The sequence below is a fragment of the Aquila chrysaetos genome, chromosome 18 (assembly GCF_900496995.4).
Source record: "Aquila chrysaetos chrysaetos chromosome 18, bAquChr1.4, whole genome shotgun sequence".
Taxonomy (NCBI): Eukaryota; Metazoa; Chordata; class Aves; order Accipitriformes; family Accipitridae; genus Aquila; species Aquila chrysaetos.
The window spans coordinates 25161236-25188461 of record NC_044021.1 but is presented as its reverse complement, the minus strand read 5'-3'; the positions used below and the strand labels follow the sequence as shown (position 1 = coordinate 25188461).

Genomic DNA, 27226 nt, shown 5'->3' with positions numbered 1-27226 from the left:
TGCCGGCAGCCAGCGAGTCCAAACTGAAGACAAACCCAGGATGTTGGGCTAAATCCTCCGGGCTGGAAAGCCAGATTGAATATCTCGGCATCCTAACAGCCAGGATGCGTACAGTGGTGTCTGTCAGGCCGAGCGTGGGCGAGGGATCATTTTTAAAGGAGAGCAGAGCGCATCCCCCGAGCGCTGGCTGGTGGAAATTTCGTTTTTCTTTTGCAAAGTGCTCTTGCACCGAACAGCAGAGGCCTGTCCCCAGGACTGCTCGTAAATCAGAGCTGAAGCTGTATTCTCAGGGTCATGAAATCTTCACCGGCTGACAGCAGCACACTTTCCAGAACGGCTCCCTTCTGGACTTGGCCCTTCTCAGGGAGGCCGTAAGCTACTTATACGGCTGCGGTTGTGGACCTACCCTGTGGGACCAACTTATCTGAAATACCAAAAAAAGAGAAACTCCCCCATTCCCAAAATATGATCTTCTAACGATGAAAAACCGTGATAAAAAGCTTTCAATGGGCTTTCTTCCATTTGTTGGATTTATAGAAGCAATAGCAGCCTTAAAACACCTGCCAAATCATTCTACTTTTCAGTTTTGATTATCTGTCTGCTAGTTTGAGGTTAGCTTTAACTATACAGATGCAAGAAGTGAGAAAGCCATTCAGCTTAGATTTATTCTTAAGAAGTACCGGCTGTCTAAAACAAGGCTATAAAATGTAGGCTCCCTGTCTGGTTTGTTGTATGGTTGCGTGGCTTTGTGCTATTAATTGCAACCTGGCTAACAGGTGCTTGCCAATGTCTTTATATCCTCACCATAAGAAAGGATTATATTTCCACCTGGATAAAAGGGTGACGCTGTCTTCTAAAAAGAATTTAAGAGCAGCACAGAGAGGAAGTCCACCGTCGCATGACAAGTTGAATCACTGCTTACTAACGAGAATATGCCCTCTTCTCTGCCCTGACAGACCCAGAGAGGGAAGGGGAAAGCGGCTAACACCATTTTTTCCACATCCACTCCTCTTGGTCAGGTGTCAGATGGCCATGAGCTGGACCCACCAGGGACTGTTTTCCTTCCAGTTCTCCTGACTCACCCAGCAATGGTGGCAGCCGTGTTGTTTAAAACAAACTCGCAGCACTGGGGGACCCCGACCAAGAAAAGCACTTACGCACGCGCTGCAGGTGTATGAGAAGTCCCATACTATGTACTTGAAAATTAACCGTGGGCTCATGCTTGCCGCGCAGCATCAGAGCGCTGCTGCGAAGGACCTGCCCCGCTCTGTCTGGAAGAGCCTTCCTCTCAGCTTCCTTACCCCTTCATCTCCCTCCTGTCATCAATGGTGAACACCTCTTTCCAGTCTTTTCCTTTAGCCCTTCATGCCTCTTTTCTTCCCATCTTGCCTTCTGTGTAACTGCACAACCCTATTACCTCACGCCGCTAACTATTTGTGAAGCCGGGTGCGTGAGAAGCGCTGTCCGAGACTCTGATGTTCAAACACCAAGCCCCAACCTGAATGCATTTGCAGCTCCCTGGACCGCCTGCTGCCCCCTGAAGTTACAGCGGTTTGATCGACAAGGCTTTCTGTTCCCCGAGGGGTTTGGAAAAAGTATTCATAGCTCTTCGATCGGGAAGATGAAAGGACTCCGACAGATACCTGTGGTGGCCAGCACCTGGACCCAGACTACCTGAGCTCGTTATCCAAAAGCAACAAAACCAACTGATCCATGTGAAGCAAACGCTAACACGCTCTGCGTGTTACTGGGGTGCACAAATACCTCAGAGGTGTCTTGGTGCCTAATTATGGTGATGTACAAAAATACCGAGGCAGCAATTGCTTTAGAGAAGAGTTTGACACTTGTTACTCATAAGGGGATTTAAAAATCCCAACATATGCCTCAAGGCCTTTGAAAATCAGACCCAAAGTGCCTACTTGAGATCTTGTCGAGAAGCGACACAGCCAACTCCTGTGAGCAAGTCTCCTGGCACGGACAACATTGTGACTATGTAAATCAGCAGACAAATCATTGTGTTTTGCCTGTAAAATGAGGGAGTTCAGACTATTCATCTCTTCACAGGCTCAGGTGAAATTCTGTGTTGGAGCGCCCAAGCCATACACAACCTCCATCAGCTCACTGCAAAGCGATACAGTGAAAAGCAAGGCAGCATTCACTGTATCGTCAATATTAACTTAATTTTCCAAGAGGAAAACAAATTCTGGCTAGTACCGGTTACCTAGATAAAAAAGGAAAAGCCCTCCAACTCCTTTTCTTCCCTTTTCCTAACCGATTTATCTACCTCACGTCAAGAGTGATGTTGAAGAAAATTCCTGGCATATTTTGTGTCAAAAAACTGAATAATAGTCATGACTTTTGAAAGTGCTTACTAGGCTATTCTGTGCATGTGAATATTTTCTTTCACCGTTTGGTCCAGTCTTCTATGGGAGTACATCACACACTTTAATTAAACATTCTTGAGTAGTTGGATTTTATCTCACAGATACACCGCACCCTGCTTGTAAAAATTCCATCGCAGGCAGCCAAAGTGCTTGACTTATTCCAAAGATGAGTTATTAATTAGAATATCTATAGACCATATATATATATATATATATAATCTGGTGCCATCCCTTCCCAGGGCGCCCAAACTTTTATCTGCCAGATTACTTACCTGCAGCTGAAACAGAGCCATCGCTGGCTGGAATGTAACCCCCATCTTGTGCAACTCCTCACCACCACTCTCAAAAGGAAGAAAGGGAGATAGGTCCAAATGGAGGACGTTTTTAAGATGTTCTGGATGTAAACCCCTTGAATTAAGTTCACCTCACTTAAAATATGGCTGGAGCTAGCTAACTCTGTGGGTTTCCTAAAGTCCCTATTCACTTCATCTTGCTTCATTCAGAGAAATCCTCACCCGAGTCGTGAACTCCTGCAAAAGCGGAGGTGCCAGCAGGGTGCTCACGGGCGTGATTTCGCTCCCCAAAGTGGTCCCAGGTTTCACCCTCACCTGGCACGGCGTGCGGCTTCCTAACGCACGATGCCAGCTGCGGCACCGGCCCCGTTCTGACTCAGAGGGGGGAGCACCCCGCTCTGAAATCACCGAAGGCGACGACAACTTGCAAAATACTTCCCTGAGCCAAGGGGGAAAAGCCGGTGCCAGCCGTGAGCTCACCGGCACCACTCCCCGGCACCCCTCGCTTGCCAACCTTCTGCAGCATTTTCAGCTTGCTTAGGTGCGCCGGCTCATCCCACTCTCAAAACGTTTAGCAATCGAGAACAGCGATAGCTCGGGGCTGCCACGGCAGCCAAACACCCCAACAGGCAAAGGCGAAATGCGAGAGAGAGGAATATTGCGTTACCAGGCTCATTAGCCCGGTGCAACTTGAAGCACTCAAAACCGTATTGTTCCTAAGCGCAGAAGGGAGGGTGCAGCCATCCCACAGAAGGAAATCCATAGGAAATCCTGCTGGCACGAAATACGCCTGGGAGACAGCCCGCAGGAGCCTCCAGTGAGCAAGCCCCACGCAGGTGATGGAGAGATGATAAGGAGCGAGTGGCACCTTCCAGCACCGGGTCGGGGCAAGACCCTGCCGCCGCGGGCAGCCGCCAGCACCCACCAGGCTCGCCCCTTCCACGGGTCAGCATAAACCCCGCTGGCAGCCTGCCGTGCTCAGCACTGCCTGCCTTTTCCCAGGCTCAGGTTTGGGAGAGGAGAGGAATCTCATACGCTGGCGGGCATCCAGCACGCTGGCCGGTCCCCGCGCAAAGCTCTTCAGCTTTACATGTGGTCCCCTCCAGCTCCAGAGAAAAGTCACCAGCCTGGAGGAGCCACTAGAGCCGAGGAAAAATTTGGTTTCCAACCCTGGACTTCATATCACACCCATGAGAGACTCCTGCCCTCCTACACCACCGCCCTCCTCGTCCAGCATGCTCGTCTCAGAAACCTTTGATTCTCAGACCTTCCACCTCCTACAAGAAGAGATGGAGCATCAGCGAGGAAGCTAATGTTGCCTGGAAAAAAAAGATAAACACGCTCCGGCTGCGGAGAAAGCAACCTCCCGGCAATTTTGCTGGGGAACCGTGCCATGCGCAGTGGATGCTTTTTGGATTTACTTTCTCCTCTGCCTTAGCGTGCCCTGCAGATATGTGGAGGTATTAGCATGAGAAAATCTCCTGGATTGGGAAGCAGGAGAAAATCTCCTGGATTGGGAAGCGGGATGCCCACAAAAGGGTAGTGCAAGAGGTCAGAGCAGTTTTATGAGGGGTTTCCCTGAGTCAACACAACTGAAAACTCTGGGAAATATTAGAGGGAAAAGCTTGATTCAAAATCTCTCACCTGAAGACACTCAGATACTGTTTGCGCTTACATCTGGGTGTGAACTTTGAAGCTTGGGCTCCTTTCTGTATAACACAGTGGACTGAATCAAACCTAACTCAAAACACCTGCAGTATCTGGAAATACGCTGATTCAGAGATGCGTTTTACAGCTTTTGTCAGTCACTGATTTATCAGAAGTTACTTCGCAGATTTCCTCCTCCTCCTTTCATTTATTTATAAGTACTTTTGTTTTTAAAATATTTCTTTATTTGTAAGTACTTACTATTTCTCTTATAAAATGTATTTATAAGTACTTTCTTTCTTTTTGGAAGTACTTTTCATCCATCCATCCAACCCTGGTCTAAGTCAGAAGCCTTCAAGTCTTTCCTCAAAGAGGTAACTCTGGCCGGGATGGCAATGTCAGCATGGAGAAGCTTTCTCTGGCCCTCTTTATGTTTCTGTTCTTTTTGGAGAAAAGGATGTTCGGGTTGTAATAAAAGGACTGAAAAATACATTAATCCTTATTAAACCGGTAGAGCCAATTGACAGGGTTAGGACTGGCTGCTTCCTCCCCTCTCCCTTCATGCCCTTCCGCAGTTTCCTCTCCTCTCCTCTTTTCTGACACTTGTTTGTGTTTGGAAGCGGCACGTTCACTCCCAACAGACCGGGACAGGGGATGAGAGGGGAAATGTCTGGACGCATTTAGTCCAATTAAATGTTGGCATCACATTCAGTCTTTCCAAAAAGCACGTAGGAAACTTTAAACGCCAGGCTGGCCGCTGCGAATCGATGCCTCCCCATTTACATTTCCTCGCATCAGGCCACAAACAGAGTAGGTATTAATTGTCATCAAGCGTGTCTGCCACAAAGCCCTCTTCAGTATCACTCACAAATGTTCTGCTAAAACCTTTCGTCTTTCAGCAGATGACTTCCATAATCCCATGTCACTGATGAGTTTTGGCAGAGCTAAAGAGCGAACTGCGTTTGCTGCTGACAACTCCCCTCACTTTCCTTTTTCAGCTGCCGCAGCAGCATGCTAATTCCGCAGCGGCATTCCCTGCCCAGCGTCGTCTCGGGCTCGCGTCGTTCCTTCGAACGACGTGTTCGCTAGCGGGGCTTTACGGCAAATAAACAAACGCGCGCGAGCCCTGCACGTGTGGTCTGTACATCATCTCGAGCCGCCCGGTCTTCCGACAAGCCGCTGCTCCTACACGAAGGGCCGTGGCGTAAACCCAAACCGCGCGAGCGCGGCCGCGGTGCCTGCCTCCCTCCCGCAGCCAGTGCCCTGACACCCGTGGGTCCCACGGCACCCCGGTGGCGATAAAAACTGGGCTCTGCCGCGCAGGGGGTCACAGCCCCGACAGAAGCCGCTGGAAGTTTAACTGCTGGGTGGGAAAGAAGCAGCTGAGGAGGGACAGGCACAGTTGGCTCTCTCCCGCTACTTTTTCTTTTTTCGTTTTAAACTGCTAAATCTGGTTCTTCCCACTCCTGAGAAAAGTCCTTTAAAAATGAATGAGGCTAGTCATATAAATGAATTAAGGGTCAGTTTACAGCGTTATTGAATTAAATGCTTTATGTACAGTAACTGAAGAGTTCGGTAGAATTCATGAAACTAGATTCAGACCTCAGATGCTTTCCAGAGCGGCTGGAAGGGTTTAAGGAACTAAACAGAAGAAACTCAAAAAGCCTCGCTTTGCTCAGCATTCACTGCAGCATCCAAACCAGCAACATACTTCCACATTACTGCTACAGCTCTGCCCTCCAACATGTGTTCACGGCTCTGATTAGATCCAACCACAAGTTAAGGACTAAATGTACTGAGGCACGTCCCCAGCTGATTTCAGTATAAACTGCATGTCTGGAATCTGACTGCACAGATAGGTCCACGGTCACCGCCTGCCAGCTGAACACTTGCTAAGTCGGACACGGACAGAGCAGCAACCGCTTGCGCCGTATTCACGTTGCTAAGAGCAAGTGGATGCTCTTGCCTTGTTTTTAACAAAGGCTTGGTCCGTCCAGTTTAAAATACGCTCTAAGGCGTGCTGACCCACAGTAATCCTTGAGGACAGGGAGAATCTCCCGTCACTTTTCAGTTTTGGAGAGGAAAGGGTGCTCACCACGGAGCGCCCAGATAAACAACCTGTGCTGCTCGTTACACGTTTTGGTACCTGCACAATAGGGTGGCCCCCCGCAGATGCCTTCACAGCCCCTCGACTGCCTTCCGTCTCGTAATGAGCTCGGTGGTGGGATTTCGGCTGCACTTCAATACGCAGTTCATAAGGTCCTGAGTGAGATGGCAGCTGCCAATCAAGGGCTGGCAGGGATGGGCTATAATGGAAAGGAAAATGTATTAAAAATTAACATCAAGTACACTATCACAAACCACAAGCATCCAGCACTATTACTTTAGAGACCGTGTTTCGCAGTTCATCCTTCACCATCTTACATTTAAATTTCATCAATATGGATAACACTGTGACATAAGTAATTCAAAAGGTAATGGTTATTTTATGAAGATTTATGGGTCGAGCATATCTGATGGTCCAGATGCTATCCAATTTGTAAACAAAATGGAAAAATGTTAAGACACAGCTTACAAATATCTTAATATATTGATTCTTGAACCAAAAGGAGAAAGGTAGGCAGAAAGACGCAGAGGAATTGAAGGAAAAGGATTTCTGCTGTGAAAGTGAATGCCAAACCAGCTCCGGAGGAGTTCTGCATTTAATGAATCTAATGGATTTCAACAAATCTACTCAGTTTACAGGGAGTGGGAAGAAGAAAAAAAGCCCTTTCCCGGCTTCCTTCCCAACACAAAACACGTCAGAGAGCCTCAAAGCGAAGCCCATCCCTTTCTGGTTCATGCACTGCAAGGGAGCAAGCTCTGAAGTCAGAACTCGCTTACAAATCCTACTAACGATGACGCGCAAGCCCAAAGAAAATCCAGCTCATTCTTCCGGCCCTGTATTAACTCTGCAATTAACTAAAATATTAAAGACTCATTACCATCATGCAAGCAAACAGGCCCGACAGCATGCGATGGTGGGGAAACGTCATTCTTAGAAACCCACTTCCAGTGTAAAACCACACTGAAAATAGTCAAGAGAGCTTGGCTGTAAGAAATGCCAAGTTGACGCTTTGGGTTGAAAAGAATGAAAAAGAAACAAACAAGCACTGTAGAAACAGTAGGCCTGAGACAAATGTATTGATCTTAAAATCGAAGCAAAAAGCTTCACGATGAAAACACTAATTTTGTGTCTAGCGTATAGTCCTTCCTTGGGTGAATTCTCCTCGCCGGGTGCCGTTCAAAAGCTTTTACAAGTAGTTAAACGGCACAACCGCAACACGCTACCCTGCCCTCTTACATCAAACTTCATTATCTCTCCCATCACCCTCGACAAGACGACCAGCAAGAAGAAAATCACGGTCCTCGACCCTTTGTTGTCACCACGGACCGGGGCTACCTGCCACGGCGAGAGGGCTCGTCCCGCCGCAGCATGCGGGCGAGGAAGCTGAAGGGCTAGTGAGCCTTCGTCCCGGCCGGCGAGGAGGTGGCCGCTTGGGGTTTACCGGTTGCCCGCCTCGCTGCTAGAGGGGGAAAGGATGCAGAAGAGCTTCCACACGGGATATCACAAGCACGTATCCATCCGGAGACTGAATACTCCGTTTTACCGTCCCAGCGATCCACGCGCTAACCCCGCGCGCTTGCGGCTCCTCGGGCATTGCAGCTCTCACATCTCCCAAAGCATCCCTGCTGTCTCCCACTGCACGACAGAGACCTTAACCACTTGCACCGGCTTTTTTTGGTTTGTTTTGCCTTTTCTTTTTTTTAAAGAGCTTATCCGGCCCTTCATCACCAGCATATTTAACTCACGTCTGCTAGTGCACGTGTGCATATACACCGACGGGACTTCGGATGGTGCTAAGTTTCCCTGCGTTATCTTTCTTCCAGCTGCTCCGCCCTCAGGACGTGGAGCATCCCCAAAACTAACAGAGGGGGAAGAGAAGAAAGTAGCCACACAGCTCCCAGCTGAGCCCAAATGGGAGCTCACCCAAAATAAAGATGTTGCCTCTGTGAGTGAGGGCTCCCAGCTCCCGTGAACATCTGGATCCAGCAGAAGCCAGCGGGGCACTCTCCGCAGAGGCAAGACAGGGACAAATCCCGAATTTGGCTACCTCCCCTGCAAGCACGGGAGCCCCAGCCTTGGCTAGAGGCAGGACGCTACGTCTTCGGAGCTCCTGTGCAAGCCTTTCCCCCAAAATGGCCAGGGCCCACCTTGGGGGCGAGAAGAAGCTCTTCTGCTACTAGACACTCATACAAAGAGCGAAGAGATGGCAAAAAATTACAGGCCATTGTATATAGCCACTATTCTTTGCCTAGCATGTTAGGTACACATACTTCAGTGTGAAAAAGTCTCAAAAAAAAAAAAAAATTCTGGATGAACCATATTTGACTAATGATAGATGACAAAGAGCAGAGCAAAACAGCTGTCTCTCTCCTGGTGATGATCAGCACACATTTTTAAACAGATGTTTCTGGTTTTAAGTAAATTCTCACTTGATCCATCTTTTTTTTTTTCTGAGGACACAACATCTATCAGATTAGAAATTTTTAACACTTAATTAAAAAGGACAACTCTGACCAGCAGCACGTAGCCCTCAAGTGAAGAGGGATTTTTTTTTTTTTAAGATACGTGGAAGTAAGTAATAGTTCCATAGCTAATTACATCTCTTTAAAAAACAAAGAAAAAACCCACCAAACCCCCTTTCAAATCAGCACCTGAAAATGTCAGTATAATTAAGTTGTAAAATTCATGTTCTCAAATAAAACCTGAAAATAAAAATACAGTTTGCTGTTAGCCCACAATCTATCATCAAAATTCCAAAATACCACCTGCCCAATTATAAATTGACAATTAATGGCAGTTTTCCTGATAAAGGAAGCAGAGTGATGCATTTAACAGTGTCACAGGCTGGGGCTGTCAGAGCTATTTCCTATGTTAGGTTATCTTCATCATGCACTTAATTTCCTCCGGCTAAACGTGGTTAAAGGAAAAAGTCACCAAGCAAATGGTCTAGTGGTAAAATCAAATCTGGTTGCTGCAAATAAACCTTATCAATTTGAAAAGGCCCAAACTACCTCATCTAGCCAGCATCACGCGGAGGGGAGAACAACCCCTCCACGGGGGTCAAGAAGAGAAATAAAAGATCTTCACGCAGTCTTCCTTCTACATCGGTGTATTTCCCTCAAGATTGAATTTTCCACCAACTGAAAACCTGTCCCATTCCTTTCCACGCCATAATAAATCTAACTGTAGTCGTCCTAAATGCTGTAATGAGGGATGGTTGTCTCAAGGCGGGTTCACAAAACCTGGTGTTAGGCTGTAGAAAACTCGCTCAATGTAACTCCGTCCTACATAAATCAGATTACAAAACAGATGAATAGTGATTTATTTTGCATACACCAGATACACAATATGATTAAATCAAAAACAGATTATCCAGCCTGGCTGACTTCTGCCTTTAGCAGAAAGATTTATCAAGTTACCAAAAAAAAAAAAAAAAAAAAAAAAAGATACTAAGCAGCACACTGGAATATAGACAGGGGGGAAACAAAGCCAAAAACTTCGACTCAACTTTGCAAAGGTGCTTAAGCCCTATCTTCACAACTGCTACGCATTTGGGAATTAAGCTACCATTACACTTTCTAAGCTACTAGATGCCCAAGGCCCCTCGAAAAAAGAGATTTGCAAACGTTTTTGTCCTTAACTAGGCTGCTGTGCAAAAGGTGTCAGAATAACTGCCGGTCTCGCACGGGGACTAACCCTGCGCGTTGGCCAAATACCACAGGATGGAGTCATCTGCCCCAGAGAGCTGCCCAAGCAAGTCACTTCGAAGGAGCGTGGCTGAGACGGGGTGCCCTGCACTACACTGATTTTTTCTAACAGGGAGTGCTCCTTTAGAAACAAAACCATAAACTAGAGAAACCACAGCGCTGCTGAAACTTTTACCAGGCTGCTAGCTTGCCCCTGCTCCAACTGTGCACCAAATGCAAATATGGTTACAATTTATTATTTATTACCCATGTCGCACATCGAAGCGGATGCCTGTTAAAGATTCTTGTGTGTTTTTTGGAGGACTAAGAAAACAACGGTGATGCCTGTATGTCCACCAACTGGACTGTGGTCAGAAAAATATACCTGCTGTATATTTCACCTGAGTTAACGTGGGTAGATTTTGCTTTCTTTTTTCTTTTCTTTTTTTTTTTTTTTAATTTCCTGTCTGACAATTGAGCAATCTGGCTGTGAGCTGTTAAAATAGATGCTGCGTCCCACCCCAGACTTGGCTGTGTTTTGCTGGCACGCGGAGCAAGGAGCTCCTCCGTGGAGTGCATGCGGCGCGCTGGAATTCCTCACGCTGAAGACTGAAAACACGAGTCGTCATCATCCTCCCAGATAACGCTTAACGCTACTGTTCTCAAATTTCACATTCAGAGATCGATTTGCATGGGAAATGTTGCATTTGATGGCTTAGAGAAAGAACAAGAAACTATTGCTGTGGGAAGGGAGATAACGAGCGGCTGGCATCGCATCTCTGCTCGTTCTGAATTTAGAATCACGCCGTGCTAAAACGAGCTGGTGAGGGAAGGCCGTGAATAAGACGCTCACAGGGGCGTTTGAATGAACCGAAAAACAGTCAGGAGAAAGCGTGGGGAGGATTAAATCGAACATACAAACAACAAAAAAAAAATCAGTTTACCGAGACAGGCTTGCAAGCGGTCTTCGGCTTTATGGTACAGCGACCTAACGTAGTCAAAAGCCGCCGCTACGCGGTGGCAAACCGAACTTGTTGAAGCATCTGAACATCCCCATCCAGCATGAATATAGCAGGAAAAAGAGAAAGGTTAGAGGCATCGCGGGCTCTTCCCCGTCCGCTCCCCCCGCCCCGCAATTAACACTAACGAGTCCCAGGAGATGGTCACCGCCACAAGTCCCCATTTCCCTGGGTCTTGCCCAGACAGCCCTGCCTTTGCTTTGTCTGAGGAACTTCCTCTCGCTCGCCATAAACGTGCAAGTTTGCCATGAACGCGCCCGTCAGCAAATTCGGAGCTGCTGCGCCAGGGACTAGCTCATCTTAAGATAGCTGGTGCCCTTTTCCACCTTCAGAAAACCCCAATTTCTTGAGAAACTCAACTTCTCCCAAGTAAGGTTGGCCTCTACCTCACGATCTGGACCAAAAGATATATTTAAAAAAACAGAAAAAAACCAAACAAAAAAACCCCATCAAGAGCATCTGAAAGGTCCACAAATCAAAAGAAGGGAGGGAAAAATACGCAACATTTTAAAATCACGATTTGTAAGGAAATCATATGGTTTGGGGCCTCAATGAACGATTTTTGCATGCTTGAGTTTAATACTGCCACGGTCACAAAAGTCGAATCCAAGAAATCTACAAAAAATAAACAAGCCCACTGATGCAGATAAAAGCCAAATTTGCTTTTGCAACTGGTAGACAGGTACCCAGCCATACATTCTCTGGGTGCAAACTACAGCCTCCGCATGTACAACTACATGACCCCGTGTCTGTGAGGTCAAGAACATACATGTATATTTTTGAGGTTGAAAAAAGAGACTGCAGCTGAAGAAAAATGTGGCTTTCAACGGTTAAAAAAAATAAACTGTGCAAGAAAATACAGTAGGGAGCTTTTATAAGCCACCTGGAAATGGGTGTCTATTCCTGGAAGCTCCTTTTGGTGTGGTAGACCTCATACGCGCCATATGCCTGACCAACAAACCCAACCATTTCTCTTCCCCCTTCCCCCAAAAAACACTACATTTAATGAAAACTCAAGTGTTACAGGCCAACACACTTCTTGGATTAAACTGATGACACTTGAAATAACTACAATGCATTACTTCTTGATGAGTAAGAAACTGTCTCTAGGAAATTTCAGGTTGTGTTTAGTCAAATACAGCAGCTGAAGAGGAAGTCATTAAAAATGTGTAAGATACTCAGAAATCCGGCACTTTCATGAGCGCCTGTACTTTTTGTTGTAACGCAGGATGATTTGGGACATGTCAATGAGCGGGTAAAAAATAAAAATGGGATTTTAGTTTTGGAAATGGTCACTAACATTGCCCCAATACCCGAGGGCAGAAGTCCAGTCCTGTACTTCCATTTTGGCTTTGACATTTTTGCCCGTGGGAGGTTCTGCACTACACAGCACTGAGGAGCGATGGAGAAATGTCCCAGAAAGGAAGACAACTGCGACAGCAAGGGCTTGAGAAACACTGCTCATACAGTAACTGCCCGGTAAAGTGCTTCTCTTTAAGCTATTTGCTACGTTAACTATAGAAGAGGGACTACAGACAGAAACTTCTTGCATTGGAGTGAGACAGCACAATGCATAAATACTGACATAAAAAAAGACCTCGGAGCTAAAACCTGAAGCAGAATTTCACAAAGACCATCTCCTGACTCTCCGCGAAATGATTTACCTCCAGCGGGTTTTGAGGCAGGTCGGTACATTCAGGTAACCCATTTTGGTCCGCAAAAGGTACGACTCCCATCGCTACCTTAGGGTTTGCGCCAAAGCTTCCCCTGAAAAAAAACTCTGCTTGGTCTCTAAACACTTCCTACGTCCAAAGATCTGGCGTGGTGCCCTGGGCTGCCACCGAAACACCGCAGACAAACCCCCCGCGGACGCGGGTTACCCCGCGCGGCTTCAGCCCGGGCTGCGGGGTCGGGCTCTGCCCCCCCGCCCCGTCTCGGGACCCTCGGCACCCGGTCCCGCGCGGGATCAGATCGCCCTTGAGGGGGATGCGTCCGCCCGAACCCGCTCCGGAGAGCCCGCAGCCTGGGGACCGGTCCTCACGAGCACGGGGCGCAGAAAGACTGTGCTTCTGCTAAGGCAGGCATTATTATTACTCTTATTATATACTCTCATTATTCCCTTGCTCCGGGACTCGGAAAGCCTAAAGCGGATTGAGCTTTAATGACAACGAATGAAAACCATCATCAATTTTGGGAACGACACAGAAAAGCAGCTTCCCTTTTAGGCTGATGCCTGCTATAAAACCCCGGGAAAGGAGACAGCACCCGGCCGACGGTCTGCCTGAGCCCGCTCCCTCCTGCCCCCAAAAGCGATGGGAATGCAAGAGAGGGAGGGAAAGGCGTCAGTGATTTTCCAAGGCACGCTGGCTTCTGATGAAAACTGTACCGCGTATTCAGGAAGAGACAGAGGAGGTAATCAAATCTGGTTATCTCGAAATCATTATGACCGGGTAGATTTTGGAGCCCGAGTTGTTTGTTGGAACCCACCCCTCCAGCCCTCGCGTTTGAAATAGAACAGATGTGTAACATAACAGGAAAAAAATCCAGCTCTGTTGTGACAAATTCTTAACCAATTTTTTTGGAAAGATTTAAAATAACATAGTTTCTGTTGCGTAGGCTGTGATCCTGTTGACGTCCGTGCTCAGTTGCCCAGCGCTTTCATATACATAAAACGAGAGGTATTTTTGGTGGAAGGAAGCACGGTCAGTGTATCTGATTGGTAAAATAACTTAAAATCACATTTCGACAGTAACTTCCAACTGCCCTAGAGCACGAGTTAATGAGATCACATGGAAACATATTGCGAACCAGGAAACATATTTTACCAAAGACCAAAACAGTGGAAAAAAATGTTAAATACACAACGTAGCGGGGCTCCGTTTTGTACGCTTCACCTTTCTTGTTTGCGTTAGCGCACAGGCATGCCGGGTGCCTCCCGACGGGCTGCAGCAAAGCGCCTACGGGCCGCTCGCTGCAACGGAAAGATAAAAGCCTGTTTGGTCAAACTGTCCCATTATTGCCCTTGAAGCCTTCGGCAAGAAGCAGCCTCCCGACGCAGAAGCCAACGGCCGGCCTCTTGGCACATCAGTGGGAGAACGTAAAAGGCTTTTTTTAAGAGCGCGGGAAGGCTCTGAAGGCTTTGCCTGGTGTTAAAAGTCTCTGTCCCGGCTCCAAAAGGCAGCGAGTCCCTACCTCTGGATGGCTCGGCCAGACCCAAAGGGGTTGCTGCATTTCCCAGCGCTGAATTGAGGCAGGGTCCCGCAAGGAGCCCGGACAACGCAGAGAGGAGGAGGAGGAGGAGGAGGAGGAGGAGGAGGAGAACGATGTGGAAGGGGACCACGGCACGACGTGCTGTTACACAAAGGGCCACGGACCGCTCAATCTCAGTTTTGGGAGACAGCACGTGGCAGAGAGGTGCTGGCTGGAGAAAAGCGAGACCGGCAAGGTTGAGAGCTGGGGAACGTATCGCTAATTAAAACGTTTCAGCTACGTGCCTGCTTCTTTCCCTTTTGAGAAAGACAGCTTTGCTGTCAAAAGCAAGAAGCCAGGTGCGCTTGGGGAGGAAGAGGAGAGGGGGTGGCCTTCGCAACCAGGGACTGGGAACAGCCTGGAAACTTTTGGAAAGCCAAACTCTTTTCCCGCACCACGTGCTTCTGCGTATACAGCCTTCAGAAGCAAAACAAAGACCGTAACTGAGATCGAAAAAGAAAGCAATGGACGTAACTCAAATTCTGGCTATTCTGTGGTGCTTCCTACCCGGAGTCCCCTTGTGATAAATAAACGTGACCAGTATATTATCAGCTGACAAATAAGGTTTTCTTCCTGAAACGTAAAAATGGTGAGGAAGGGGGAAAAAAATCACTGTCCAACACAGACAGGAAAAGAAGATCGATAAGCAGCTTCCAGATGAAGTGAAATAAAAGCTGAAATGATGCGCAAAAGAATGCTATTCCTATTCTGTTTGTATTCACTGTCTATGAAGCGTAAATGTAAAAGGCCCTGTAACAGCCACAATAACGAGACCATCTCCTTGTCCTGCAATAAAAACATACTGAGACATGATGAACCATTTAAGTAAAGCCACAGGTCTGATGGCACCAAATTGTCCTGCTGCTTGACGAGCTTCTGAATACCCCACTTCCAGACGGCCCGGGCTGGGGCTCGACCCGCAGGAACCAGATAACCAGTTACAACCCTCCAGCAGCCTCTTTAACCCTTCAAGGCTTTGCTCGCGGTCACGCCACGCCAACGACAGAGGCAGTGCATCACGAGATACAGCTAAGTGGAATGAGTGGATGGGCAGATTCGGCAGGAAGCAGAGACAGGAAGGGGAAGGAGGAAAAACAAAAAAAACCCCACGCAGTAAAGATATTATGGGGATTGCCCTCTGAGTCGGGGTCCCTTACCTCATGTAGGATGTCGGAGACAGAGACTTTGGTTTGGCCCACTGGTAGGGATGCTGTGGCACGGACAGGTACTGCTCGCAGAAGTTTCCTTTCCTGATGTGCTGAAAGCTGGAGAAGTCTTCTGGTGACAAATCGGCAGTCGGCGATATGGTCCCGTGATCCTCGCCAGCCGGTTCAGTTTTGAGAGTCATGGACGGGGTGTGGTCGATGGCGGTCTTCCTCGACTTGATGGGAATCCCGTCGTTCATATCTATGGTGCTGTCGGTGGTGAGGGCGTTGATGGCGGCGACGATGGCGGAGCTGGTGTACTGGTTGGTGTTCCCCAGCCACGTCTCATCCGTGACGCTCACCCGCGGCGAGTTTTGCGGAGAAGGCGTGGGGGAGTGGTGCGGGGAGTAGGAGGTCTGCCGGCCGTTGAGGCTGTACTTTCTCTTGTTGCAGGGAGACGGAGGCCTGGAGTTGCGAGCCCCCAGCCAGTTCTCCTCCGTGATGCTCGTCCGGGGAGACGTCGACGGAGAGTGCCTCGGGGAACTGAGCAAGGTGCAGGCCACCATGCTGCGCTGGTAGCCCTCCTCGGTGTCGGTGGTCTTCGGAGAGACGCACGGGGACTGCCACGGAGAGGTCTGGGGGGAAGTGTACGGGTACGAGTAGTTGGACTCGTAGGAAGACGCTTCCGAGTTGCAGCTTCTGGAAGACAAGCTACTCGCCGGACTCAGGCAGGACGGGTCTCTGTACGCCTCGATGTTCGGTAAGTTCAAAGTGGCAGTGGAAGGCGACCGCTTGGCGTTTGGGATGGCCTCCTCAACCTCATCGTGGAAAAACTGGTTGTTGTTATGATGAAGTCCCATGTAAGAAGTGATCTCAATTCTAGGGCTCTCCAGCGCTGGAGCTCCGTTAGGTCTGATGTTTGGCGGCAGGTAATACTCGGAGGCCCCGCTGTCGATGTGTCCTCCGTATCCAGAAGGATGGTTTGTCGATGGGACAACTGAAATGACGGGATTTGACGTCTGAAGGCCATGACATGGAGTTGACAATGAGGAATGCGCCACATTTAGAGGCAAGCCAGCATTTACGTTTGAAGATGTGTAATTATAGTGTTCTGGAAAAAAACAAACAAACAAACAAGAATGATATGAGGTGCCGCACAGATATACTCACTTCGTAACAAACCCAGCCGGAGTGGAGGGACGTGGCACAACACACAAAAGCACAGTTCTCCTTAGCAACCCAGCCCACAGGCATGCCACGCCAGGGGAGAAGCTGTGGACTGGCATCCTTGAAAATGCCGCTAATTGAACAGCACAAGACAAGCTGTCTTGGGAGGGGGATGTACACGGACTGAGTTTGTCTCGAGGACACTCTTCTTATGTGAACCTTCAGAGCAAAAAACCCAGTCTTCAAACAACGTTGCTTCAGCATTCAGAGACTGCAGTGCTGCTCAAGAGATGTGCTTTTATGTAAGTGAGCCTGATTCCCTCCCTGAAAAGTCAGAACACACAAAAAACACAGGACAAAAAACACAAGTGGAGGCAGACTAAAGGGAAGAACACGATCAACTGCATTCTGTTAAAAAAATTATACACAACCGAAATTTCCATTACAGCAAGTTTCCAACTGGTTCCAGTTAACTAGGATTTTGGAACAAGAGGGATCTATTGACCCGCTCTGGTTTCTGGGACCACTTATCCTCCAGCCCAACTGGCAGAGGCCAGGTGAAGGATAAACACGGATGTCTCACTACTCTGCGACAGCTGAAATTCCACTGAAATTGCTGGTTATTGTGCACGCCACGTCGAGCGCTGCCAGCAGCGCGCTCTTGGCCAACGGTCTAACCGTCCAACGGCTCCGGGTGTACAAAAGCAAGAGCGGAGTTGCGCAGTCGGCGTGGAAAACCTGGAAGGTGACGGATCACGTCGCAGACCTGCGCCGACGGGCTCCCTCACCCAGCGCAGGGGAACAACCCGCCCTTCGTGTGCCTCCATCCCTGCTACGCTACGGGGACCAGCATCCCACAGCTGGTCCGCAGGAGACCATCCCGGCCTCGCCTCGCCGTCAGCCTGCTGAAGGGACTCCTTCAGCTCTGCTCCCCCGTCCCGGGGCCGCATACGGGTCTGTCTCAGCCCCCCCCGAGACACCGGTGGGCCACGCGTGGGGAGACGGGCAGCCCTCAGCCGAGGGCAACGTGCCCCTGGTGCTCTGAGCAGCGGTGGGATCGGGAATCACCCGCCCCTGCATCACCAGCACACATGGACCAGAGCCGCTGACACCAGTACCCCTCGCCTCACTGGGAAAAGGCAGCAAAACCGTTCTATCAGGGACAACGGCCGCTGAACTTTGAGTCTGGGTGATGCCGCTCCGCAGGTTCCTCTCAGCAGGCTGGAAACGCACCCAGCTCCAGCTCCAGCCCAAGCTGTGCTTGCAGCGCGTCAGCCTTCCCTGAGGTTTATTACGGCAGCGGCACTTTCCCGCAGGACGGAGGGAAACTCTGCGTTCCCCCCCCCCGGCCACAGCTGGTCCACACCGGGAGCTTGTCCCCTGCCCTCCCAGGAGGCCAGCTCCCTTGGCGGTCACCCTTGCCCACTTTCCCTAGGGAGATACGGAAAAGCTGCGTTAATTACTGCAGCTGTTATTCCCAACGCCGCCCGGGAGTGCTGCAGATTGCAAAGGAGCCTCCGAGCTGTAACGCCAGCGCGGCCGGCTCTCCTCTTTCTTTTGTTTATCAGCTCAGCCCTCTCTGGTGTCATCCCCCGGCGATCCCGCGCTCGCCTTTCTCGCTGGCAATGACTCCAAGGCGAACGGTACTTAGGAAAAATTAATGTGCTGTGGCAGTTTCACAGCAACTCTGCGATGTTCCAACTGATGGATGTCATGTCAGGTAACAGTCGGGAACGATGAGCAGCAACACCTTTTGAACTCGCTCTCTAGTCTGCCTTCAGAGACCGGCCATTTACTGAGGAAGGGTCATTAAATTACACCGGAGCGTGACACAAATAAAACCGGATTATTCAAAACACGCTGCAGCTTCACACTCTCTTGAAACAACAAGGCAGGCAGGAATTACGGAGAAAGAGGTGATACTTTGACAAGGATAATCCGACTGCAGTGGTCCTGACGAGGCGCAGATCTGCCTGGGGGATCAGAGTCCCCTCCTTCCAAAATTAGTCCCCTCATGTTGCTGCCCTGCCACACGGCCGGGCTGCTCAGTGTCACCGCAACTGCCACCGCTTCCCTCTCATTCCTCCCGGAAAAAAAACCAAACCCAACGCAGAGTGGTCCAACAGTGGTAAGACCTTCTCCGTGTCAGAAATTAGCTCAGAGAAAGGGTCTCAGCGGCGCCTTCGAGGCAGCTTCAACCCCGTCACGGCTTCCTCCAGCTCCAGAGGAGGGTGATGTCCCCGGCACTGGCACTGGTGACACGGCACAGCCGGGCGCCGTCTCCGGCCGGTCCCCACCGCGCGGCCGGGCAGGGGACCGCGGGCTGCCCCGGCTCCGCACCCACCGGGCGGGCTTTGCAAACGGGGTGCAACACCAGCATCCGCAGAGTCAGTGCCCTTAGATCTTTTGTTAAAAATAAACAGCTGAACGAACAAAACAGCAGGGATCATTATTACCTGCGTGGAAAGTACTGTGGACCCAGCAGTTCTCTTAAAACCTAATGCATGACTAGGGTGAAATTCAAACACTGAAGTCTGCTGGAGAGCTGCAGCCCTGGACGAACAGGCAATATAAAGGCTCGGACCAGCCTTTGGAATCCAGTTTTTTAAAAAAACCAAAACATTAAAAGACAGCCTCAAGTGCTCCAAGCAACAAGTTCCCCTAATGCACATGGCAAGGAATTGCCTCTTCTAGAGCTATTATGCATATTTTTAAAAAGTCAGCTTTTAAAGGGCCAAGGAAAACAACATGTCATACAACTTCTCACACAATAGTACTCAAAATTGAAAGAAGCAAGATCCAAAGCCTTCCAAATATATCTAGGTATCTTAAATTTTCAGGCAGCGTGTAGAAAGTGTGCCCACCAAATATAAAAGCCCCAAAGCCAGAACTAGGAACAGGACCGAGCCCTTGGTTTGTGAGCTAAAAACCACCAGCTACAATTTCTGAAAAAGCCCATTCTTCTCCGCAACTTCCGTATTTACAAAATTCATCAAATGCACATACAGAGTCAGCACTCGTCACATGCTGATGTTTTCCTCACCAGGGTGAATTAGGCATGTAGAAATAAAACACCAGCCTTGAGGGACGGGAGATGGAGGTGGCTACAAAGGCATGAAACCGCATCCCGCAACGCAGCTCCGTAGGGTATTTTGCCCGCGCTGATAGGGACAGAAGGAAGGTAACGCTTTAATGTGGAGTCGGTGTCTCGACCGTGATCCATGAAGGCCCCCGGGACCAGTGCACTTACTACCAAGACACGTTCAGTAGCGTATTTTAGTATCTTGAGCCAAAGGCCAGTATCAGATAGACCACTGCTGGTCTGCAACAGTTCCGTTCCAACAAATCCAGACTTACATTAAGTGTAACTGGGACAAGAAATTGGACCCCTTGATTTGTGAGCACATCTCCACATCTTACACTGCGCTTTGTGACAATGTAAAAAAATTCAGATTTTTTTTTCCTCTAGTTAATTTCACAGAGCGAAGGTTTTAATCCTTTCTATCATTAATGGGCTGATCCTGCAAGGCACTGGGCACCATCAGTTTTTATTTACATTCTTTAAATAGGAATGCTGAACACCTGCGGCTCAGAGGGGCTTCAGAGAAGGCGAGGGCTGTTTTACACTTCTGAAGATGAAGCCGCGTCTAGGTCTGTGCTTAAATTTGTGCTTTCAAAATTGCCTAATGGAGCTGGGTACTTTTCTCACTGGGGCTTTGACACTTAATTTGCTTAGGCCCCTCCACTTTCCAGGTGTCTAATGACTAGGACACTCATCCGAAAAGCTTGGTGTGAAACTCTTAAAACCACATTTTTCTAAAAACTGAGACGGTCCTAATAACTATTTGGACACCGACAATGTGCCGGAGAGCTGGGCAATGGGGGAGCATTAGGAAAGGGAGCGCTACGCCGTCACCTGCATCCTGGCAGGCTGCGATACGCGGGCAAGGATGTGGGAACCGGCTTCAATTTAAAAGCAAAAGATAAAGCACAGACCCAGAGACAGCCTTATGCCGAGGCTGCATTAAATCACTTACTTGTACGAGAGCTTTTTACGGTGACCAGCTATCACCGACGCCGCAGCAGTCAACCTCATACCAGGAAACGACAACTTTCTCTCTGTGTCAATTCCAGACTCGTGCGCCTCATTTCCACCTCCAAGTATTGTTAAAAGTCATAAAAAAAGACAGCCGGGCCGAGACACCAGAGTCGGGAACGGTGTGACCCGTGGGAAATTCAGGCCCGTTATTTTTATTTACGGATGACCTTCAACGCTAAACCCTGAGCCTAACTCGCTCCAGCTCACGGGGGGGAAGGAGAGGGGGCCAGAAGCGGTTTTGGAACCGGCCCATCTCTGCAACGGGCAAGACCCACATCCCCATTTCCAACCCCACCAGGGGCTTGGGGGGGGTCGCCCCCCCCCCCCCCCCCCAGCACCGGGCAAGCCTGCGAGGCCAGCCCGGCCGGTCACAGGCTGCTGGCAGACGGGGAAGGGGGGCTGGGAAAGAGCTCAAACGAGCCCCAAATTTCACAAATGAGGCACCGGCCGCCTCCCGAGCCGTCTCCCTTTGCAGGCTGCCGCAAGGGCACCGGGGGGGGGGCACAGGGGCAAGATTTCCCCCCAGCCCCCCCTTTCCCCCCTCCCGATCCCCGCAGCATCACCCCTCCGCCAGCCCCCCCGGAGGTGCCCCGGTCGTCCCCCCCCCCCCCCCCGCCACCGCCACCACCACCCACCTCCTCCTCCCTCATCGCTGTGCTTGAACTCGAAGAGGAAATCGAAGTCAAACTCCTGCTCGGCCTCCACGCCCGTCATGGCCACCCCGAGCCACGCTCCGGCACCGCGGCGGCGGCGCAGCCCCCGGCCCGCCCCGTCGGGCCCGCCCCGTCGCGACCGGACACCTGCTGCCGCCGAGCCGAGCCGAGCCGAGCCGAGCCGGGCCGAGCTCCCCCCCCCCCTGCGCGCAAACCCCGGCTAAGGCGCAGGACGGGCGGCCGCTGCGGGCGGTAACGTGAGCCCCGGCCCCGACGGGCGGCCTATCTCGCCGCCGCCGCCTCTGATCCGCCCTCCCTCCCGCTGCTGGATGTTTCCGGGTCGATGCAAACAACCGCGGGGCCCGGCCTCTTCCCCCCCGTCCCCGTCCCCGTCCCTTCTCCGCCGGGGCTCTACCCCCGCAGCCCCTCCGAGCCTGCAGGCTGACCCCCCCCCCAGACCCCTCCGGTTCCCCGGGGCAACTTCAACCTGCTCCCGCCCGGGGGGGGGGGTAACGAACTGCCGTGGGTGCCGGCCGCCCGCTAAACGGAGCGGGGCAGGAGCAGCGCTTTCTGCTCTCGGCCGGGGGGAAGCTTCGGGGGGGGGGGGGGGGGGGGCGGTGTCTGCCCGGGACACCGGCGCGTCCCCCTTTTCGGTGAAAGGCTGCTAAGGCTTCCCGCGAAGGTCCCCACCGCGCCGCGTCTGCGAGGCAGGAGGCTTCGCTTTCGTTTATTTATTATTTATTTTACTTAGTTGCAGCACCCACTAGTGCCAACTGCTATAAAAAGCGCACGAAAGCCGCGTTCGGAACGTTACCGGCCGCCTCCGTGCGCCGGGGAGGGGAAAGGTTCCCCGGGCCGAGGCCGCGCACCGGGGAGCGCTGGCAAAGGGCCCCGGGGACGGGGCGGCGAGGGCGGGCAAGGCCCCCCCACCCCCGGGCTGCCGCCTTTCCCGCTTGTAGGGGTTAAAAACCAGTCAGGGAAAAGTAAGAGAGACTCTTTTTCTGTTCAGAAACGCGCTTCGGTTAGGATTCCAGCGTCCCGTTTGAAAGTCTGCGCCGGGCAAAGGAGCTCCCGGCCCCGGCGGCTCGGCTCGGCTCGTGAGCTCCCCGAGCTTCAGGCCGGATTTCACAAGGAATCGGTTTTTTTAAAGCGGTTATGGAAACGGTATTCCCTTAGAAACTCAGGGAATACCATTTTCCAGGCTAATGGCTGAAATCTCCGTTAGAAAGTGCCAGGAAAACACGTTTTTTTTCCATCAGAGCCCGTTACGCTTCCCCCCCCCCCCCTCCCCTCCTCGCCCGGGACGAGCCGCACCGCAGTCCCGTCTCTCGCACGAACCGGGGGGCACCGGGACCGACGGGGCAGCCCCAGGGCACGCGGGACCCCCTCGGCCCCGGGGTGCTGCCAGCCTCGGGGCTGGGCTTTGCCCCGGAGGGGCCGGGGTCCGCTTTGGGGCGGAGGTGAAGCAGCCGCATCGGGGCTGCCCTCGGTGTGTCCCCCCCCCGCCCCGCTGGCAGCCGCTTCCCCGAAGCGCCGGGGCTGAGTCACCCCAGTGTGCCAAAGGCCCTTTGGCAGCAACGGAACCCCCTCCGCCTTGGGACCGGGCTCGCCCCGGGATGCCGGAGCAGGCCAGGGGGCTGCCCGGGAGAGGAACCGGGACGAGGGTCCCGCTTTCAACCCGCGCCCGTCCCGCAACCTCTGCCCCGACGGCGCGGACTGCCGCGCCTCCCGCCCGGGGCCTACAGGCGGGACAGCCGCCGAGCCCCGGCCCCCCGCGCCCCCCCCCCCCCTCCGGTTTACACCGGGCTCACCTCCCTGCCGCCCCTCCGCGCCGGGCCGTTGTCTGCTCCCCATCTCCTGCCGGGGACCGGGAGGCGAGGAGCGGCTCCCGAGTACCCGCTGCTCCCGCTCCTTTGCCTCTCCCGCATCTGGTACCTGCGGGGTGGGGGAGTTGGCCCAAACTATTTACGGGCGGCTTGATTTGCCAGTGCCATAAATATCAGCGCCGGCAATGAAATATTTCGATTGGCACCCTCGGAGAAAGAGGAAAGATGTACTACGGAAAGCAACACCGAAGCGATGCCACATGTGGGGACGGAATAACGGCGTCGCGCCAGTTAAGAACCCAGTTTAAAACAGTGCCATTAAACTGAGGAGAGCGAAACGAGCCGGGGGGGGGGAAGACACACACGATATACCCCGGCGAGGCCATCCCCGTGTCGCCAGGCTACCCACCGACCGACGACCGAACCTCTCCCTGCAGTTAACCCGAGTTGTCCCCCAACTCCCCGGGTCGCAGCCCCGGTCCGACGAGGGACCCCGCAGACGGGCTGCTCTAGCTGCAGCCCCGCAGCCTGAAGGAGAATTTAACTTGTAAATTCTCCCAGGACCCAAAGAAAAAAGCACCTCGCTAGGACCTAAAGAAAAAAAAGAGGTCCCCCCCACCGGGCCACTTTGCGAGAGTTTCTTCCCAGGCTAAGCAAGAGCTGGGGGTATTTTCTTTGATTGCCGTAGTTTGGCAATCAAGGGGCACCTGAATTTGCAGGCAGCAATCCTGACGTGCAGGGCTCCCCTACGTGTTTCCTGGATTGGGTCACACTTTCTGGCTGGCCTCATTTTCTTAGTCCCTTACCAAATGCATCAACAGGGAAAAGAACTATGGACGAGGGCTGGCGACATTTTAACACAGGCATCAGAAATGCCAAAGGGGGGGGGGGGGATTTTTTTTTTTTTTTTTTTTGACCAGAGGCTCCACTACGCTTTTTGTGTCAGCTGCCTCTGGGTGTAATTTTTACAAGTTAGTGCATTCAGTGCCCTCGAAGCCCCAGAGCGCTGGAAACGCCGTGCGTGCAGCCCTCGGAGGTCCGAGCGTGCGAAAGGCACGCAAGCCAATGCTATTAAATAAAACGTAATTAACTTTCATCCAAAAAAGCGCTCGCATGCTTCAAAAGCGGAGCCGCAGTCACAGCCGCGCCTGCAGCTTTTGGATTGGCAGGATCCTGTCAACTGAAATGAATCCCTGGAGTGAAAACAGCTGTGTTAAAAAAAAAAAAAAAAAAAAGGAAAACAAAAGATGGGTCCCGAGCTCCCGTCCAGCTTTTCGGGGACGTGGACGAGACCCCCCCCCACCCCCGCCACTTTCTCTTTCCGCGACGTGCGGGCTGGCTGTGCCCCGTCCCAGCCCGGCGGGCCATTTTAGCCCCAGCAAAACGGCGGCGGCACCGGATCGGAAGGAAACTTGGGAGCCCGGGAGCAGCCCGGGGGGGGGGAGAGACGACGGACGGGACACGGCAGAGGACTGCCCCCGGGCCCCCAGCGGGGAACCGGGAGCTGCCCCGCACCTGCTGCGGTGCGGAGGTGATGCCCGGTTCCCGTCTAGCGGGGGTCCCGCTCCCGGGGCGAGGTGCGAGCGGTGGTGGGCAGAGCGGTGCTGGGTAACGATGCTCTGGGTCGGGGTCGCGGGGGGGGGGAAATGTCCCGACTGGGACAGGAGAGGGTGAAGCCGGTCCCGGCTCCAGCCAAACGCTGCCCCTGGCAGGACCAAGCTCAGCCCGGCCCAACAGCTACCGGCCCAGCGCTTCCCGAGCCCACGATCTTTCTCTCTAGAAACTTTACCGCTGGGTTTTCGGCGCACTTTTCGCAGCAAGGTTATTACCGGGCATGGAAAAAAGTCGCGACAGAGAGCCGGGGTCGCGACGCAAGGGCTCCCCCGCAGCCGAGCCGGCGGTAACGGCGGGCTACCCGCACCCCCACCCCCCCACCCCGGGGCCGTGGGGGGGAACCGGGGCGGCGGAGCCCCGGTTGCGCCGGGGAGGGCCGGCCGCTGGTACGGCGCCTGGCACTGCCCGGGACCCGCTTTTCTTTTTTCTCCCTCATTCCCCCCCCCCAAGAGCGAGGAACGGCTGCAATCACAGCGTGTATTGTGCCCCCCCCACAACCCAACCCCGCGTCCGCGGAGGGAATCCCCCGGCCGCTTCCCCCCCCCCGGCCCCGACCCGAGCCCGGGCGCCCTCGCAGCCCCGCGTTGGCGGCGAGGAGCCACGAAGCCCCGCCGGCACCGGGAGCGGCACCGGGCCCGGGCCCGGCGGGAGACGGCCGGGAACGGCGCCGTGCGAGAGCCGAAGGAGACACCTATTGGCAAGCGGCCGCCGGCAAAACCTCCGGGCCGCCGCGGGGAAACACCGGGGGGGGGGACGGGGGGACACCGCCGCCCTCCCCTCCCCTGCCTCCCGCCCGTCCTCCCCTCCCCTCCCGTTACCTTCCTCCGCCGCCTTCATGGTGCTGCCGTGCGGGCGGGCGCCGCGTTGCGGGGCCGCCGCCGGCCTCTCTCTCCCTCCGGCTGGGTCCCGCGACGGCGGAGCGGCGGCGGCGGCGGCCGGCGGGGCAGCGCTTGGCATTCACCCGGCGGGGCGGCGGAACCCCGGCCCCTCGCCCGCCTGCCCCGCGGTTCCCCCCCCCACCCCAACCCGGTTCCCCCCCCCCACCCCCGCCCGCCTTCGCGCCCCGGGGGCCGGGGCCGCGCCGCCCCCGGCGTGGTTAGCCGCGCCCGCGGAGGTACGGGAGCTCGCCGCCGCCGCCGCCGCCGCCGCCGTCGCCCGCGCCCCCCCGGGGCCGGGGCATGGAGGGGAGGGCGGGTGTGCGTGGGGACTTCGGAGGCACTACCCGGGACGGGGCGGCGGGCGCTGCCCGCCCGCCGGCGTGCCGCAGGCGGGGGGGAACGGGGGCGAGTGAATGTGCGGAGCGGGGAAGTCTCGCTCTGACGCAGGGCTGCGCGCCCGGCGCCGCCTTTTTAAAGCTGGAAAACACCCCCCCCCCCCCCCCCCCCCAACCACCTCCCTTCCCCTCCCGGCCCCTCTCCCCGCCCCGGCCCCGTGATGTCAGCCGGGCCCCGGCCCCGCCGCCGGCGGGCGGCCAGCGGGAGGCGGGCACCGGCGGGCACCGACGGGCCCCGGCCGCCCCTCCGCCGGGGCACGACGACCGACCGGCCCCCCCCCCCCCCCCCCCGCCCCCGGTCCCGCCTGCGGGGTCCCGGCAGCCTGCGGGAACCGGGTGCCCTCCTCGGGGTCGCGGAGGGAAGGAGGGAGGGGAGGGGAGACGGGGGAGAGAGGGAGGCAGGCGGCGGCGGGGGGGGGGGGGGGAGCGAGGCGGCCTCGCATGCTGGAATCATTATGTACAAAATCGCAGGCTTCCCCCGCTGTGGAAATTTGGAAAAGAGCATCCACTGGCAGGCGAGAGAAAGGAAAATCCCATTCTGCTAAATTACTAACAGACCCGGTGGACTCGGTTTCAGGCGCTCCAGATTTATTATTATTATTTTATTTATTATTATTCTGTAAATATCTCAGCAACACAGTTGTATCTCATCGCTTCGTAGCGGGGGGAAGCAGAGGTTTCCAACCCGCAGCCGCTCCTCCTCCCACCTCCGGGATGCCCCGTCCCGGCCCCCGACGTGGCCGTGACACCCCGGCAGAGGCAGGAGCCCCCCCCGCGGCTTCGTCCTCCCTCTGCCCCCGCAGCTGGCAAGAGGGGACCATACTTTCCTGTTGGAATTGGACGGCGGAGAGTTGGGGTGGTTTTGAGCAGATCTGGTGTATGAAGAAAGAAAAAAAAAAAAATTAAAAAAAAAAAATCGTAAATCTAATGCCTGACACCCGTACGCGGTTGAAAAGAAACCCAACAGAAACGAAATTCTGTCTGCTCCTGGGGAACGGGAGGCCGCGGCTGATCCTTGGGGGCGAGCTCCTCCACTAAATCATGGGGGAAGAGGGTCCCCACCA

The 27226-nt window shown here is 53.3% G+C and overlaps 1 protein-coding gene across 6 annotated transcripts in view; it reads right to left on the bottom strand.

Moving 5' to 3' along the window:
* NFATC1 (nuclear factor of activated T cells 1) overlaps window positions 1-25877 on the bottom strand; it is a 114711-nt gene extending 88834 nt beyond the window's left edge. For 5 of the 6 annotated variants that reach the window (XM_030042057.2, XM_030042059.2, XM_030042061.2 and 2 more), the window contains exons 1-3: window positions 25708-25877; window positions 15543-16641; window positions 6471-6630 (exon numbers count right to left, since the gene is read on the bottom strand). In XM_030042057.2, the coding sequence (XP_029897917.1) occupies window positions 6471-6630; window positions 15543-16641; window positions 25708-25846 (1398 nt within the window). In that variant the 5' untranslated portion in view covers window positions 25847-25877. Of the gene's footprint in view, window positions 1-6470; window positions 6631-15542; window positions 16642-21431; window positions 21532-25707 lie in introns of those variants that run through there. The other variant, XM_030042058.2, reaches the window with a different exon arrangement.
* Window positions 25878-27226: the final 1349 nt, after the last annotated feature.